Source organism: Cheilinus undulatus, linkage group 19 (assembly GCF_018320785.1).
Source record: "Cheilinus undulatus linkage group 19, ASM1832078v1, whole genome shotgun sequence".
NCBI classification, from domain to species: Eukaryota; Metazoa; Chordata; class Actinopteri; order Labriformes; family Labridae; genus Cheilinus; species Cheilinus undulatus.
Genome location: NC_054883.1, coordinates 18,832,211 through 18,845,742, shown reverse-complemented (window position 1 = coordinate 18,845,742; position 13,532 = coordinate 18,832,211). Strand labels below are relative to the sequence as shown.

The window sequence follows — 13,532 nt, the reverse complement described above, 5'->3', positions numbered from 1 at the left end:
GGAAGAGAAAGAGAGAGAACAGCTCAGGTGCTTTGTACTGTCGGTGCATATTCAGAGAGTGAATGCAGGTGGTGTGAGTGATGTGGGATAAAGTAGCTGGAGAGCTAGTTTTCAGTGCTGACTGGGCTGCTCTCACTGGAGAATTGATTTGGCCTCTGCGAGGATCTGTAGCTCTCAGTGGAACAGAGGGATGGAGGAGGGGGGAGAGATGGAAGGAGAGTGGGTGGAAGTAGCACAGGTGGAATTGAGAGATGGAGGAACTGGGTGGAAATGAAAAGAAGACAGAAACACACAAACGTGAAGCGGACAGTCAGTCAGGGAAATTTACTCCCTGTAATAACCCTCTCTGTAGGCTGCTGTCTCTGTGTCTCCTGGCTCCTTCAGCCCATAACACCACCGACCAGGTCACACCGACTCCCACGTAGCACACTAAACACAGACCATTCCAGCCTGCTCTCTAATGATCTCACACACTGATACTGGATGTGTGATTTTTCTCTGTTTCAACATGCTGCCTGTTGTTCCAGAGTTTTTTCACTGTTGATTCATGTATTTCTCAGATTTTTTATTTTCTGCCGCACAGAGGAAGCAGAAATATCACTTGTTGTATCTCTTTAACCGTTCACTGTTCTCTCTGTCATTAGTGCCATCATTGTTTTATCCTTTCGTGCTTTAATATCTGATGATGAAACCATAAGTTGTCAGTGAGGAAAAAGGATCAGCTATTGTAACATATCCTACTAGAAGTGGGAGACACAGCCTCAGAATCAGTTTGCATACAGCATTTACTCCTGCAAAAAATCATGCAAAATTTGACCTGGAAATTTTCAAAGAAAATGATTTGTTTGTAATCTTATTTAGGGGTTGAAGAAAGATTAAGGAACATTGAATATGATGCTGACATAGGCTGGTTTCCCACCTTTTCTTTAGTCACAAACATGATGGATAGAATCAGTTAGATAAGGCATCATAAATGGATCACAACATTTTCTTCTGAAACCAAACCCTCAGGCTTTCTGCACACTGCTCACTTTTCTGCAGTGTTATTAATTGATGCAAACAGCTCCTACCATCTCCTTCTTTGACCTCTCTCTCTTTAATAGTTTTGACATTTAGATGACATTGTACACATATTTAACCTCCCTGACTCCTGGCCTTTCACATTCAGAGCTTATAATTAACGGTCACACGCATGAAAAACAGCCCACATTATCTTTATTAAAGGATGAAATGATACTGAATGTGCGTAACCTTATCCCGCCCCTATAAAGACTTATTTAAGGAGTAGACTGAGCCGCTCTAACCTCTGTCCCTTATATCTCTTCTCTCACAGTGACAAACTACAACAATGTGGTGGAGGCCGGTTCTGAGTCCGACGATGAGGACAAGCTTCACATCGTGGAGGAGGAGGGCAATCTGGCCGAGGGGGCCGACTGCGAAAGCACGCTGCCAGATGAAGAGCACCCCAGGGAGCACTGCTGGGACGAAGGTGAGACCAGACTCACACTCAAGGGAACATTTATCTCCTTATCACACACTGAAAACCCACACCTTATCTTCCTACCCTCTGTTTCCACAACGTTCTGTGTTCAATGATGGATATTTAGTTTGGAAGAAAATTATTATCATCCAATCTTTTCCCTTTTTGATCAGATAGTGGGTGGAGAAATAAAAGTGGGCAGAGGCAGTAGGTGAGGACATTCAGGAAAGGAGCTGCAGGTTAGACTTAGAGGACTATAGACCTCAGCAGTGGCCATCCATTTTTGTCAACTCTTGTCTCAAAGGAAATCTGCCAATTTAGGTCCTTCTCTCCTCTGCCAGGTGAGAGGAGGGTCAGGAGAGTCACATCCATTGAGCCACATCCATTTCATGAGAGGGCGGAGTCAGACAGCTCATTAACATTTAAATCCACCAACACAGAAACAGCTTGTTCTGAGCAGGGCTGAAACACAGGGGTTTTTAGACTTGCAAAAATGGAGTGTTTTTTCAGCAGAAAACTTAACAGGCAGAGGCATGTTTTGGGGACCTCTGAGACCAATATAAAATTGTCTAAGAGGGGTAAATTTTGTGACCTTAAAAAAAAAAAAAGATTTTTTTGAAACTTGAAACCTTGCCTGGGCATTGTCAAAGCTTTCAAAATTCTTTTTGCCAGGACAGAAATAAATTTAATAAAGATCTTGAACAAAATATCTTTGCCTTTGATAAATCTGTAAGTCATTTTATTTAGACATAACAATGTAAGAAAATGCACTGTATGCACCAGAGATTTTTCAATCAAACAATAACAAAATATGATGATAGAAACCAGCACTGCCAAGATCCACATAACTCAATATATCTTCTATAGGGGTCCTCCTGGTAAGTGATGTAAGCATTTTAATTCTGCTCACAGCACAATCCAGTAAAGGCACTTTTTATAGCTTTTCCCCTTCATGAAGAGAATTTCATCTATGAGACATAAAGCTTGGACTGTTATGAGAAGTAAGCGGCAGAGGTTGGAATGCTGAGCGGTGGGCCTGGTCTCCACCGGTTGGAGTTCTGGCGTTACGGGGGTGAGCTTGTGTGATTTAACTCACTACTGATGTAAGAATAATTGTGGTCCATCACATGTAAGCAACACAGAACATGAGTGAGGTACAGCAACAGAACAGCAGCTTCTAGGAGCAGCTCATGCTGCAGTATGTAACATCCAACATTTCCATGGTAATAATAAAGAAGTTGTGTCTGTCTGTCCCATTACAAGTATAAATATTAGGAATGGCTGGCTTTAAAAAACAGTTGGCAAATACTGCAACTAAAGTAATAATCTACATCCTCATCTGCATTTCTGTCTGCCTTTTTAGTGCTTTATTTGCATAAGCAGAGTTCTTTATGAGCCAAAGCTTGCAGGCTTGAAAATTTTCTTGGTTGAATACTCTTATAATCCACCAAACTTAATGAGGCTTTTTCCAAGTTGTCTACCCCAGATATATATATATAGAGAGAGAGAACAGCTCAGTGTTAAAGTCTTTATATTCCTAGAATGTGAAATGATGCCATTGGGGGATAACAGCTCTTGATTCACTTTGTGCCAGATATTTTTCTTAGATATGTGCCAGTTTATCGAGATGAAGAAAGTCTTTGATGCTCAAAGAATCATTCAAACTACTCTGGCAGATTTCTACTTCATCTTAAGTATCAGAACTTCTTAAGATGTATATTTTTATAGCAAGTGTCCCACATCTTTTGGAAAAGTGGCTTTTATCTCATTTCTCAGCTCAGAAAAAAGTATTACTTTGAGATGCCTGCAGCATAAGTGTAAATGTGTCTTGCAGCCTCCTTATGTTGTTATGACATCAGTATTCTGACTGTTGCTGTTTTGTTTTGATCTTGGCTGACGAGATTAAGGTGAAGTTCAGAAATGTCCCACTGACATCTGTGCACTAAGTACCAGGCTTTTGTCTCATTGTGAAACACAGAGCGTAAGGAAACAGGTACTACACGTGGTGAGGCTCCAACTAAGGCAGGAAGCATGATATTAAACAAAGACAATGCCAGCAGAGGGAGAGACCTTCAAGCACAGAAAATAGCCCCACAGCCAGAGAGCTTTATGGCACGGTTGGGCATTGGAGGGGCCACCGTGAACTTCTTTTTACCTCAAACTGTGTGGAAGTGACATCAGAGGCAGCCCACTGCAGCAGGAAGGGCGAATGTCACCCCCCACCACCACCAAACAACAATCGCAGGTGCTGAAGGATGTTGGTGTTTCAATCTGAGCTCAAGGCCTCCTCTCTGCTCTTTTAACCTCACACTGCATGTGTAAATCTCTGTGTGTTAGTTTCAGGTCTGTGCCAAGTACAGTATGTACTATAACACTATGACAAGCCCTGATGCAGTGAGATATTCAGCCACAAGAATATTGTTTTAGGGTGTTGCTCTTTGCAGATTTGGCTGGAGTGTTCATGGCTGAGAGATGTGTGAAGCCAAGGGGGGCTCTGATTTAGCAAGAGGTCAAATTAGCACATGCAAAAATGTCCTGCAAACGATTACTTTCAGTTTAGGGAGGGTTTTTTTGGAAATTCCTCTCCTATGAAATGACCTCAGTCAGTTTCAGTTGCAAGGTTTCATTTGCACATGCACATACACAAACTTTAACCACAGACCTGTGGATGGAGTAGCCACCTATTCCCTAGACCATGCTGTCATTTTCAGCGCTGCTCTCCAGCTGTACCTCTGAGCATTAAGGGAAAGTTGGAGGAAGAAGAATGTCATTGGTTTTGGCCTCGGCTCGTGAACATTAAACACTTCAAAGCGTGAGTTACATTGAAACAGCTCAGGGTGCTGGCTGCACTCCACAGCTATGCCTGATCCGGCATATTTTCTTTAGCTCTTACTCATGTGCACACATGAAAACACGCAAAGCCCTCTTGATAATACCTCAGCACACTGTATTTGTACTTAAAATGCCTGATCACTGCAAAGCACACAACAGTTAAGATTCATGTGAGTGGACATCTACACTTGTGATCAGTATTTTTGCAGACTCAAACAACATCCTAGTATGTTTACATTCTAGCTCATATAGCTCAAGTGATTATAGATTTTGACTGTGATTTTATCTTCATTTGAAGCTTTACTTTTAATTTTAAGCTAAATTACTGCTTGAATATATCTTTATACACTTTTATTTTCTCCTTAACTTTTAAAGTTTATTTTCAGTACAGTTAACACTGCTATATATCATCCTTCTTGCTCTTTCCCTGGGCCTCATTACCAACTGTTCTTTAAAAGAAATGTGCTCTTAAAACCCTCTTTTTACTGTTTTTTTTTAAAAAAGAAGATTCTAACATTCACCAAAATTTTCTTATCTCTGACTTGTTCTTAGATAAGAAAAATCAAAAAACACTCCAGAGCAATCTTAAAAATTATTTTATTGTCGATTTTACAGGATAAAATCATAAATTTTGCACTCAGCAGCACTCAAATATGCAAGATTATGAATGACACAATAAAATTGATATTTTGAGATTTTAATTACTGTATTTTGTATCAAGTTGACATTTTTGATTTAATTAAACGATATGCAAAAATACATGACTTAAACATACAGTGTGTAAAATTCCACCACCAGGAGGCTCTCAACCAAAACAACAGTACAATATGACAAGTACAGTGCGGCGCTGCCCAGCTCCGCTGTTTTATAAAAATGGAACATTGTAAGACGTATTTACTAAACAGAAAACTGGAGTTCTGTTTTCATTCATAGATTTCTCACGCTGTGCTTGGGCGGCATGGCGGTGCAGGGGTTAGTGCTGTTGCCTCACAGCAAGAGGGTCGCTTGTTTGTCAGGGCCAGGGCCTTTCTGTGCAGAGATTGCATGTTCTCCCTGTGCACGCGTGGGTTCTCTCCATGTATCCCGGCTTCCTCCAACCACCAGAAACATGCTCATTAAGTTAATTGTAGGGATGGGACCGACCCCTCCAATATCGGTATCGGGTCCGATATGGACATAATTAATAGATCAGATATCTGACTGAAGCTACAGTGGTCTCTAGTGGCGGGAGGTTCATTATAGAGCATTATAGACAGGGATTTATAACTTATAATCAGTTGTTGTTTTTTGGATAATGTTGATATTTATTTTTAGTAGTAGTTCAAATAAATTTGTTTGGAATACATTTAAATCCATTTCTTTTTTTTTTTTTTTTTTTTTTCTTTTTGCTTTTTAATAAGAGGAGCTGGGTGGTTTACTAAAGCCTCATGTAACCTCACACATTATACCAACAACAATGATAATTGTTAAAAAAAAAAAATATATATATATATATATATGTATATTGGAATCAGTATCGGTATCAGCACAGATTTATTGGATCGGAACTGAAAAAAAGTGGATTGATGCATCCTTCGTTAATTGGTGACTCTAAATTGGCCGTAGTTGTGAATGTGAGCATGCCTGGTTGTCTGTCTCTATATGTAAGCCCTGCCCTTGCCTCTCGTCCAATGACAGCTGGGATAGGCTCCAGCCCCCCTGCGACCCGGAACGGAATAAGCGGTATAGAAAATGGATGGATGGATGGATTTCTCACAATGAGGGAGAAATGCACTGAAATAGGTCACTTGAAAGTGCTGAAAATATGCATGTGCATCCTGGGACTACTTCCATTAAAATTCAAAGTTAATAGTTAAAAAAAATTTAAACATTACCGATGTATAGGTTCTTCAGTGCCTGTATGAACTGGGTGATGGGGCAGGTAACAGGGGTGGCAAACTGTGGCGATGTCCAGATGACTGATCTTGACTTTGTTGATGATGCTGTGATCTTTGCAGAGACTGTAAATGTCCTTGTGGAGGATCTAACTTGCCGAAATGAGGAGGCTGAAACGTTGGGAATGCGCGTCTCCTGGGCCAAAACAAAGATCAAGGCATTTAGGGATGCCTTGGATGCTGCCAAAGAATCTGCGTCTGTGAATCGTGAGAGCATGAAGGTTGTAGAGCAGTTCATCTAGATTGGCACTGCCAATCCGCTGACTGTGCTGCAGAGATCAACCGCAGGCTTGGACTCGCACATGGGTTGATGGGTTCACTGAGCAAGACAGTGTGGCGTTCCTGGTATCTGAGCATGTGGAGGGAAGTCAGAGCCTTTTGACCCTTGGTCCTTCCAGTCTTAAAATACTCTTGTGAGGATGTTGGCTGATGGCTAGAGGTGCTAACTGGACTCCTTTGTGAAAACTTCCCTCTGGCGCATCTTTGTGTATCGTTTGCCAGACCATGTGTCTAATGCTGGAAGAGTAAGCTAATACTGGGCCTGATGCAGCTCATTGCATACTGGTTGCCAAGAACCTGCTGGGCGGGTCCAGATGCTGGGGATGACCATGTGAGTCGAGGAGAGGGCAGCTGGGAGAATACCTGGAGACATGGGGCATGGGTCTGGCCCAGACCTGGACAATGGCTATCAGTACAGCAGTACAGGACCAAGCTTGGCATAGCTAAGTGCCAACTATGCTCCCATACCTGACCTGACAGCTTGCTTGCTTCTCCTCTCACTCCTGTGTGCCTTCTGTGTTTGTACACTGCCCTGCCACATTACGCACTTATATAGGCATAAACGGGGTGTTTGCTAATTAGAAGAAATGTAGCAAAGCTTCCAGCTTATAGGCACCTGGCATTCAGCATGTTAAGAGCACAGGTAAGAACAATCCAGCAGATTAAGAATGGGTCATGAATCCCTTGTATGTGTCTCTTAAAACTTTCTTTAGAACAAATGAAAGGAAAATCTTATGCCGATATTGTTGAATGAGGCCCACCATCTCCATCCATCGTCTCTTATCATACACACTATGCTTTCTGCTCTGGATCGGACTGCTGAAACATGGAGAAAGCCACAGTCCTTTAAACAAACACTCGTCTCTCATCTCTCTCTGTGTTGGTTTCACTCCTGAGAACAGAGAAGTCTCTGGAGCAGCCATGAAAAGTGACCACCACCCACTAATCTTCTCCTCAGCAAGAGCCCAGTTTTCTTCAAATTAAAACCTTGAAACCCCGTCTCCTGGGACGGCCGCGCTCCAAAAGGGGAAGGTGGTTTTTTCAGCTCTTTCTCCTTTCTCTCTGTTATGCTCCTCTTCCCTCTCACTGCTCCTCTTGTTGTGAATCATTCCTCTTGATTATACAGTATCATGGGCCCCCTGCTCGCTGTCATTACTCATTCACTCCTAAATGATTATGTAGTGGTAGAACAGTGCAGTGTCAGTGCAGTAATCTGCAGCCTGAACTCCTCTTAAACAGGCTAAATAACTCTGAGGGAGGAAAAGGTAGAGAGAGTGTTGACCTGGGAGGGCGTCTCCTTTATATTTGATGAGTTGTGAAGCTTGATTACATCTCAGAAAAGGCAGGGCTGGGCTGGAGAGCTTTGATACCATGAGGTTGCACTTAATGAGAGTGAAAGGCTGGGTTTAACTGCAAAGAAACACAGCCTAGAAGATGGGCTGGGTAGTTCTCAAGCATTTTAGATGGCACTTGTGCTGCACTTTAATATTCCAACCTCTCCCATGCAATGCAGCTTATTTTTTGTTTAACAATTTAACAATTATTGAATTTTGATTTGAACACATATCGTACATTGTTTTGCAGCAAACATCGCAAGCAAAAGTGTAAACATAGAGCAGCTGCTGCTTTAAGGTAGTTACAGCATTTTACGTTTCCCTTCCCTTATCCCACAATAACCCACCCAACCCTCCATCAATCCCATCCATCCTTCTTTCCACCCTGCTGCAATGCAGCTTATTTCACCTATGCCCTGGCATGCAGCGATGAGATTTGATGTTTTTTGGAAATCTTTTGTGCATCAGAAACACCTACATTCCTGCATTCTATATGTCATGGTGTGACACTTAAAGTGACCCTCCCTTCTGCACAGGAAGGAGGAATCCCCTGAGAGCTGGAGTGATTGTCCAGCGGCGACACACAGAACAAATTCATGATAGTGAAGGATAAGCAAACCATGGAGGATTTGGAAATACCTCACATGTTTCATCCACCTCACCTCCTGATGAAAGGAGATAAAGAGAAACAACATTTCTGAACGACTGAGGAATATTTAAGCTGTTTTGTCGCTGATGTCTCTAGTCTGAGATTGAATCTACAAACAAGTCCTGATGCACGACTACAGGAAACAGCAGGGGCACAGGTCAGCTAGGACAGGAAATGCAACATGGGAGACTGTTGTATAATGTTGCAGAGATTTGGGAGGGAAGGAATGACAGAAAGGGGCAGGAAGTGAGTGGGTGGTCTGGTGATTTTTGTACCTAAGTTGGGTTGCAAATTTAGCCAAAATCGCTCCTTATTTCAAACCAAAACAACAGAATGTCCTCCGACAGCCTCCCGGGGGCCTTCATTGTGGGGCGCTTTGAACTGATTTTCCTCATGTGCAGTGGTGCATTCACATCCCTGCGTCAGCACATAAATGGCCTGTGTGATGTTTCATGTCAGGGGAGCAGCCTGATAACACGGGGCCGCCTCAGAGAGAGAGAGAGAACCCTTCTGGCCCCTCTCTACTTACCAAAGAGCTGAGAGAGACAAACACAAGGAGTGGAAACAACAGCCTGTCATACCTTTGGCACACAAAAGCCCCCGACTGGGACTCTACTTCACACACATGCTCAACATTTAGTAGCCTAAAGGTGTGTTTGAGTGTCTGGATGCTGCCTTTGAGCAGGGGATCGGAGACAGACAGTGTCAGATCAGCACTTTATTACAGTCAACATTTTTGTAGCTTGTAAACAAGCCAGACAACCGGGTCAAATATGAGACAGCGGAGGGTTTGACAAGCTTGGATATACATTTATCTGTTGTCTTTGTAAGCTTTCTCATTTTTTTAAAGTCAAGGCTACAGCTGGTAGACTGTTTGTCTGAAAATGAAGAGGAGAAGTTTGTAGTAGGATGGATTGTTTTTTTGTCCTATAAAGACGGAGCAACACTTTTGCTCTGTTTGCACTGGAAACATTAACACTAGCACACAACTTCATATTAAAGCTTTGCTTCAGGGATTACTATACTTCTCCCTCCTTTTTCATACTTTTCCTGTTGTTTTTGTGGGTTAATAAGTAATAGAATAAAACTGTTTTCACCAGCATATTATCAGAGCAGGCAGCCAAAAAAACAAGCTGTAACTTCTGAAATGTATGCCTCACAAATGCCCACTTGATTGCAGTTTTTTGGCCAGTGGCATTCTCTAATAGTTAGTAAAACTGTCCAGTATCACTTTTCTGTTTTCACAGCCACTAGAAACTAGTTTCCAGTCTAAATTTTTGCATCTCAGAAACCAGGATTCGCTTGTTTTCTACTTCTTATTTTTAATCATTATTACATCAATACTGTGCTTCATCTGAGCCAACTGAAAATTATAGATATCAGGAACAAACTTATGATGATAATACTTGATTTAGATAGAATTTTCAAAAATAAATTAAAGTGTCTTACAACAAAACAAGCAAAGACCCTAAAATCAATTAAACATACATATATCATTAGAAACCTGATGAAGAATTTCACAAGAATGGTTAAAAGTAATACTGTCAGCATTAATACATTAATCATGAGGGTCCATAATTATTGAATTTATCTTTTTATCCCATCACCCTCATGTTTATTGTCCCTTTTAGCCCACTTTGGTCAAGTCACATCAGCATTTCCCTCCAGCCATATTAATCTAAAGTAATTCCACCAGTGTGGCAAGGCTGTCTGCCAAGAAGGGACAAGATATTTGTTGCATAATCCGACATGGTGCAGTCATTAAAGACCACAGAACTCCAGTTTTTAGTCACCTTTTGTAAATGGTAGATAGCTGTACAGAGCTTGTATAGTTCTTGTATAGCTTTCTGTTGAAAAACCTTGTCAAAGATGCTTGTTGACTCATAACTCAGAAGTTGATAATTTTATATATAATGTATAAAGCAGGACTAATAAAGACTGAGATCTTTCTAACATACTTTAAACCAGTGTTTCTCAAATGGTGGAGCCAAGTCTTAATGTGGCGTAGCAATTTGTACAATCATACATAATTACTGCAACTACACAATAACTTAATTTCAGTCAGGACCATTTTGTCAAGAAACACACATGCACTTATTGCTGTTATTCATATGTGGCTGTTCCTGGAAGGAGGAGCTGGGGTGGAGGAGGGTTGTAAGAAGTGGCTTGCAGAGGAAGCAGCAAAGCATAGCCAGGTTAGAACAGTTTAAATACAACAGCATGAGTGGGATTAGCCAATAGCGTGCTTAAAAGCAAATCAGCTGGTTTATATAGCAGTGCTTGACTCCGTGGCCTGCCTGAACTAATGCTATATGCTTGCTTTACTGTTTTAGGCCATTTTGTTTAGATACAGATTTGGAGTGCCTTGAAATTTTGGCTTGATCTTAGGTGTGCCTTGAGCAAAAACAAGGTTGAAAACCACTGCTTTAAACTCTTCATTAAAGGTGAAGCTTGTAATTTATTGCCTAGTAGCATCTAGCAAACAAACATAGTAAGATATAAAACGTAATATTTATAAGTAGTTATAAGTAAGTATAGTAAGTAAGTATCCCCCACCACAGACTCAGCTATCTTGAATTTTGCATCTTGCATGTCTCTACAGTACCACAGAAGGGGCCAAATAACAGATCTGTGTAACTGGCTGTTTGGTTGAATAGCTGACCCACTGAGCTGACAGTGAGTACATGACCGGACACCTCAGCTCATCACTAGGGGTTAGATCTTCACTAAAGGACAACTTGTCCTGTCCTGATGAACTATCATAATAGATGGAGAAGGAATCCAGATGGTTTGTAACTTTATCATGTGAATTGAACACAAGCTAACACTAGTTAACTTTCTGCCACTAACTGAGCTTCATACATAAAGCATGTCAACACTGAGTATAAAACAGTTTAAAGGTTGGGGCTCATCCATATGAAGCTTTAAAACCAAGGCCTTCAAATCAAGGACGGGAACTCCAAAATTCAACTTTCTCAGCACCTGAACACACATCCTTAATTATCTCTGATTTTTTTTGTTGAAGTCGAGTGGGTTTCTGTTAAAGGTCTTTAATAACCATAGCAACAAATGACTGTGCGTATTGTTTCACAGCTTTGTTAAGGTGCACCAGAGGAAGCTGGAGCAGGGCTGTATGTAAGAGTACTGGTATTCAGTGTGGGTCGGTGAGTCATGAAGTGTTACACCTGTTCCCCTCTCTGAGGAAAACACAGCTGGCCCCGTCTTTCAGCACACACAATTCACAAAACACAATTCTCAAATCTCCTCTAAGCAGGAGGGACTTTAAATCAATCTGTCCAACATCTGCACACTAAACAGCACCACAGCTTCTACATTAGCCTAACTCTGCTTTTATCTGGTAGCTCAGTCTGGTAATTATCCTTTGTAATGATACACATAGGCACACTAACGTATCCATAGAGGAATACAGCTCGAAACACAATCTTTGGTTCCGGTGTCTACTTCAGGAAGCTCTGGGCGAGCAGGGACGGAAAGAGGGAAGGAAGCTTTCCTGTATCCTAAACTCCATCCTCAGGTTACACTTCCTATAATCCACAGCTCGGTAATTAGTGCTCGTTAGCCTGCTAGCCAGGCTCATGTGATGAGGAGAAAGAACACGCTCAGCTCCCACATGCAGCCTCTCATTTGCTGGGATATTAAGCACAGTCTGAAGGCCAAGCCTCTCCTGAGAGCAAAGCCTGGTGTGTGATATCAATCCTCTGCAACATATCAGGACAGGATACATCAGCTTATTATCAGTCCTAGTTTTAACAAGTAGCTTACCTAACATTGTGAATAAAGGCTTACCGCCAAGAGCATGATGCTCAATCAGTAGCCTGTGGCCTATGATGGTAATTAGTCTCCTCATCCTATTGTGAACAGCAGCATTTAGTATGTTTGCATCTCACTCCCAGCTTCATTCCAGCTTAGTGAACCTGTCACCAACGAGAATCGTAATATATATGAGTACAATGACTCTGAGACGTTTTTGTATGATCACATTTCATGGTCAAAGGTATTAGTTTCATATGCACAGCCTGTATCAATAGAAGAACATGCAAGAGGGTAATCAATGATAGTTTTTCGACTGTAATGAGAGTGTGTTTGCTGCCTCACAGTGAAGGAGGATTGTGTGTCAGACCCTGAGGATGATGTGAGCACAGACGCCCTTGTGGAGGAGATGCTCCAGCAAGGAGACACGGCCGTCATCTACCCAGAAGCCCCGGAAGATGAGCCTCTACGCCAGGACACGCCTGATGCTAGCATCCATGATGAGAATGGTACATTGGTTTTTATATATCTATTGAATTCTGCCTGTCGTCATCTGCATGTCACTCAGTGGCAGTGGCTGTTGAATGGTCATCAGGGAAACTCTGTGACTGTTCAGTGATCAGGGTAACTCTGTTGACTGGTCATCAGAGTGACTCTGTGATTGTTGAATGGTCATCAGGGAAACTCTGACTGTTGAATGGTCATCAGAGTAAGTGCCATCCATAGAACCATCTTAGTTCCCTATCATCACTTTAATTGATTTGAAATACACTGATAAAACTGACATTTAAGTCTCATTTTGTCTCTCTGTTGAAAACTAAACTTACATTACATCAGATTTTAATCACCAAAGAACATTTAAGTCATAGTCTAAGTCAACAAAAACAAAATAACACTAAAAATGTGGTCAAATTTTTAATTCTTTCAATGTAGGGAGGAGAAAAGTGTTACAGACATATAAAGTACAGTCACTGAAAACCTTCTGTTCTGGACAGTCGAACTGACTTTAAGTCTAACTGATGCATGTAAAAATCATCAAAAAGACAAACTAAATGTCATGATGCCTCCACCCAGGCAGCATACAGCGTACCTAAATTTCACACAGACTATTTCCAGCTGAGAGCTCACAGTCACTGAGCTCTCACACTATTACTGCACCTACCTGGTAATTACTGCCCCCCGCGGGAACGGCTCTACCTGCGCCCCTTCTCACCTCAGGTGTAAACTCCCCCCATTAACGCCACTCTCCGACA

General features: G+C 41.7%; 1 protein-coding gene across 2 annotated transcripts in view; it reads left to right on the top strand.

Moving 5' to 3' along the window:
- The window catches only part of zeb1b (zinc finger E-box binding homeobox 1b), an 84,618-nt gene that overhangs the window by 53,625 nt on the left and 17,461 nt on the right, over nt 1–13,532 (top strand). For both annotated transcript variants that reach the window (XM_041813936.1, XM_041813937.1), the window contains 2 exons: nt 1,334–1,489; nt 12,627–12,788. In XM_041813936.1, coding sequence (XP_041669870.1) covers nt 1,334–1,489; nt 12,627–12,788 — 318 coding nt within the window. The remainder of the gene's footprint in view (nt 1–1,333; nt 1,490–12,626; nt 12,789–13,532) is intronic.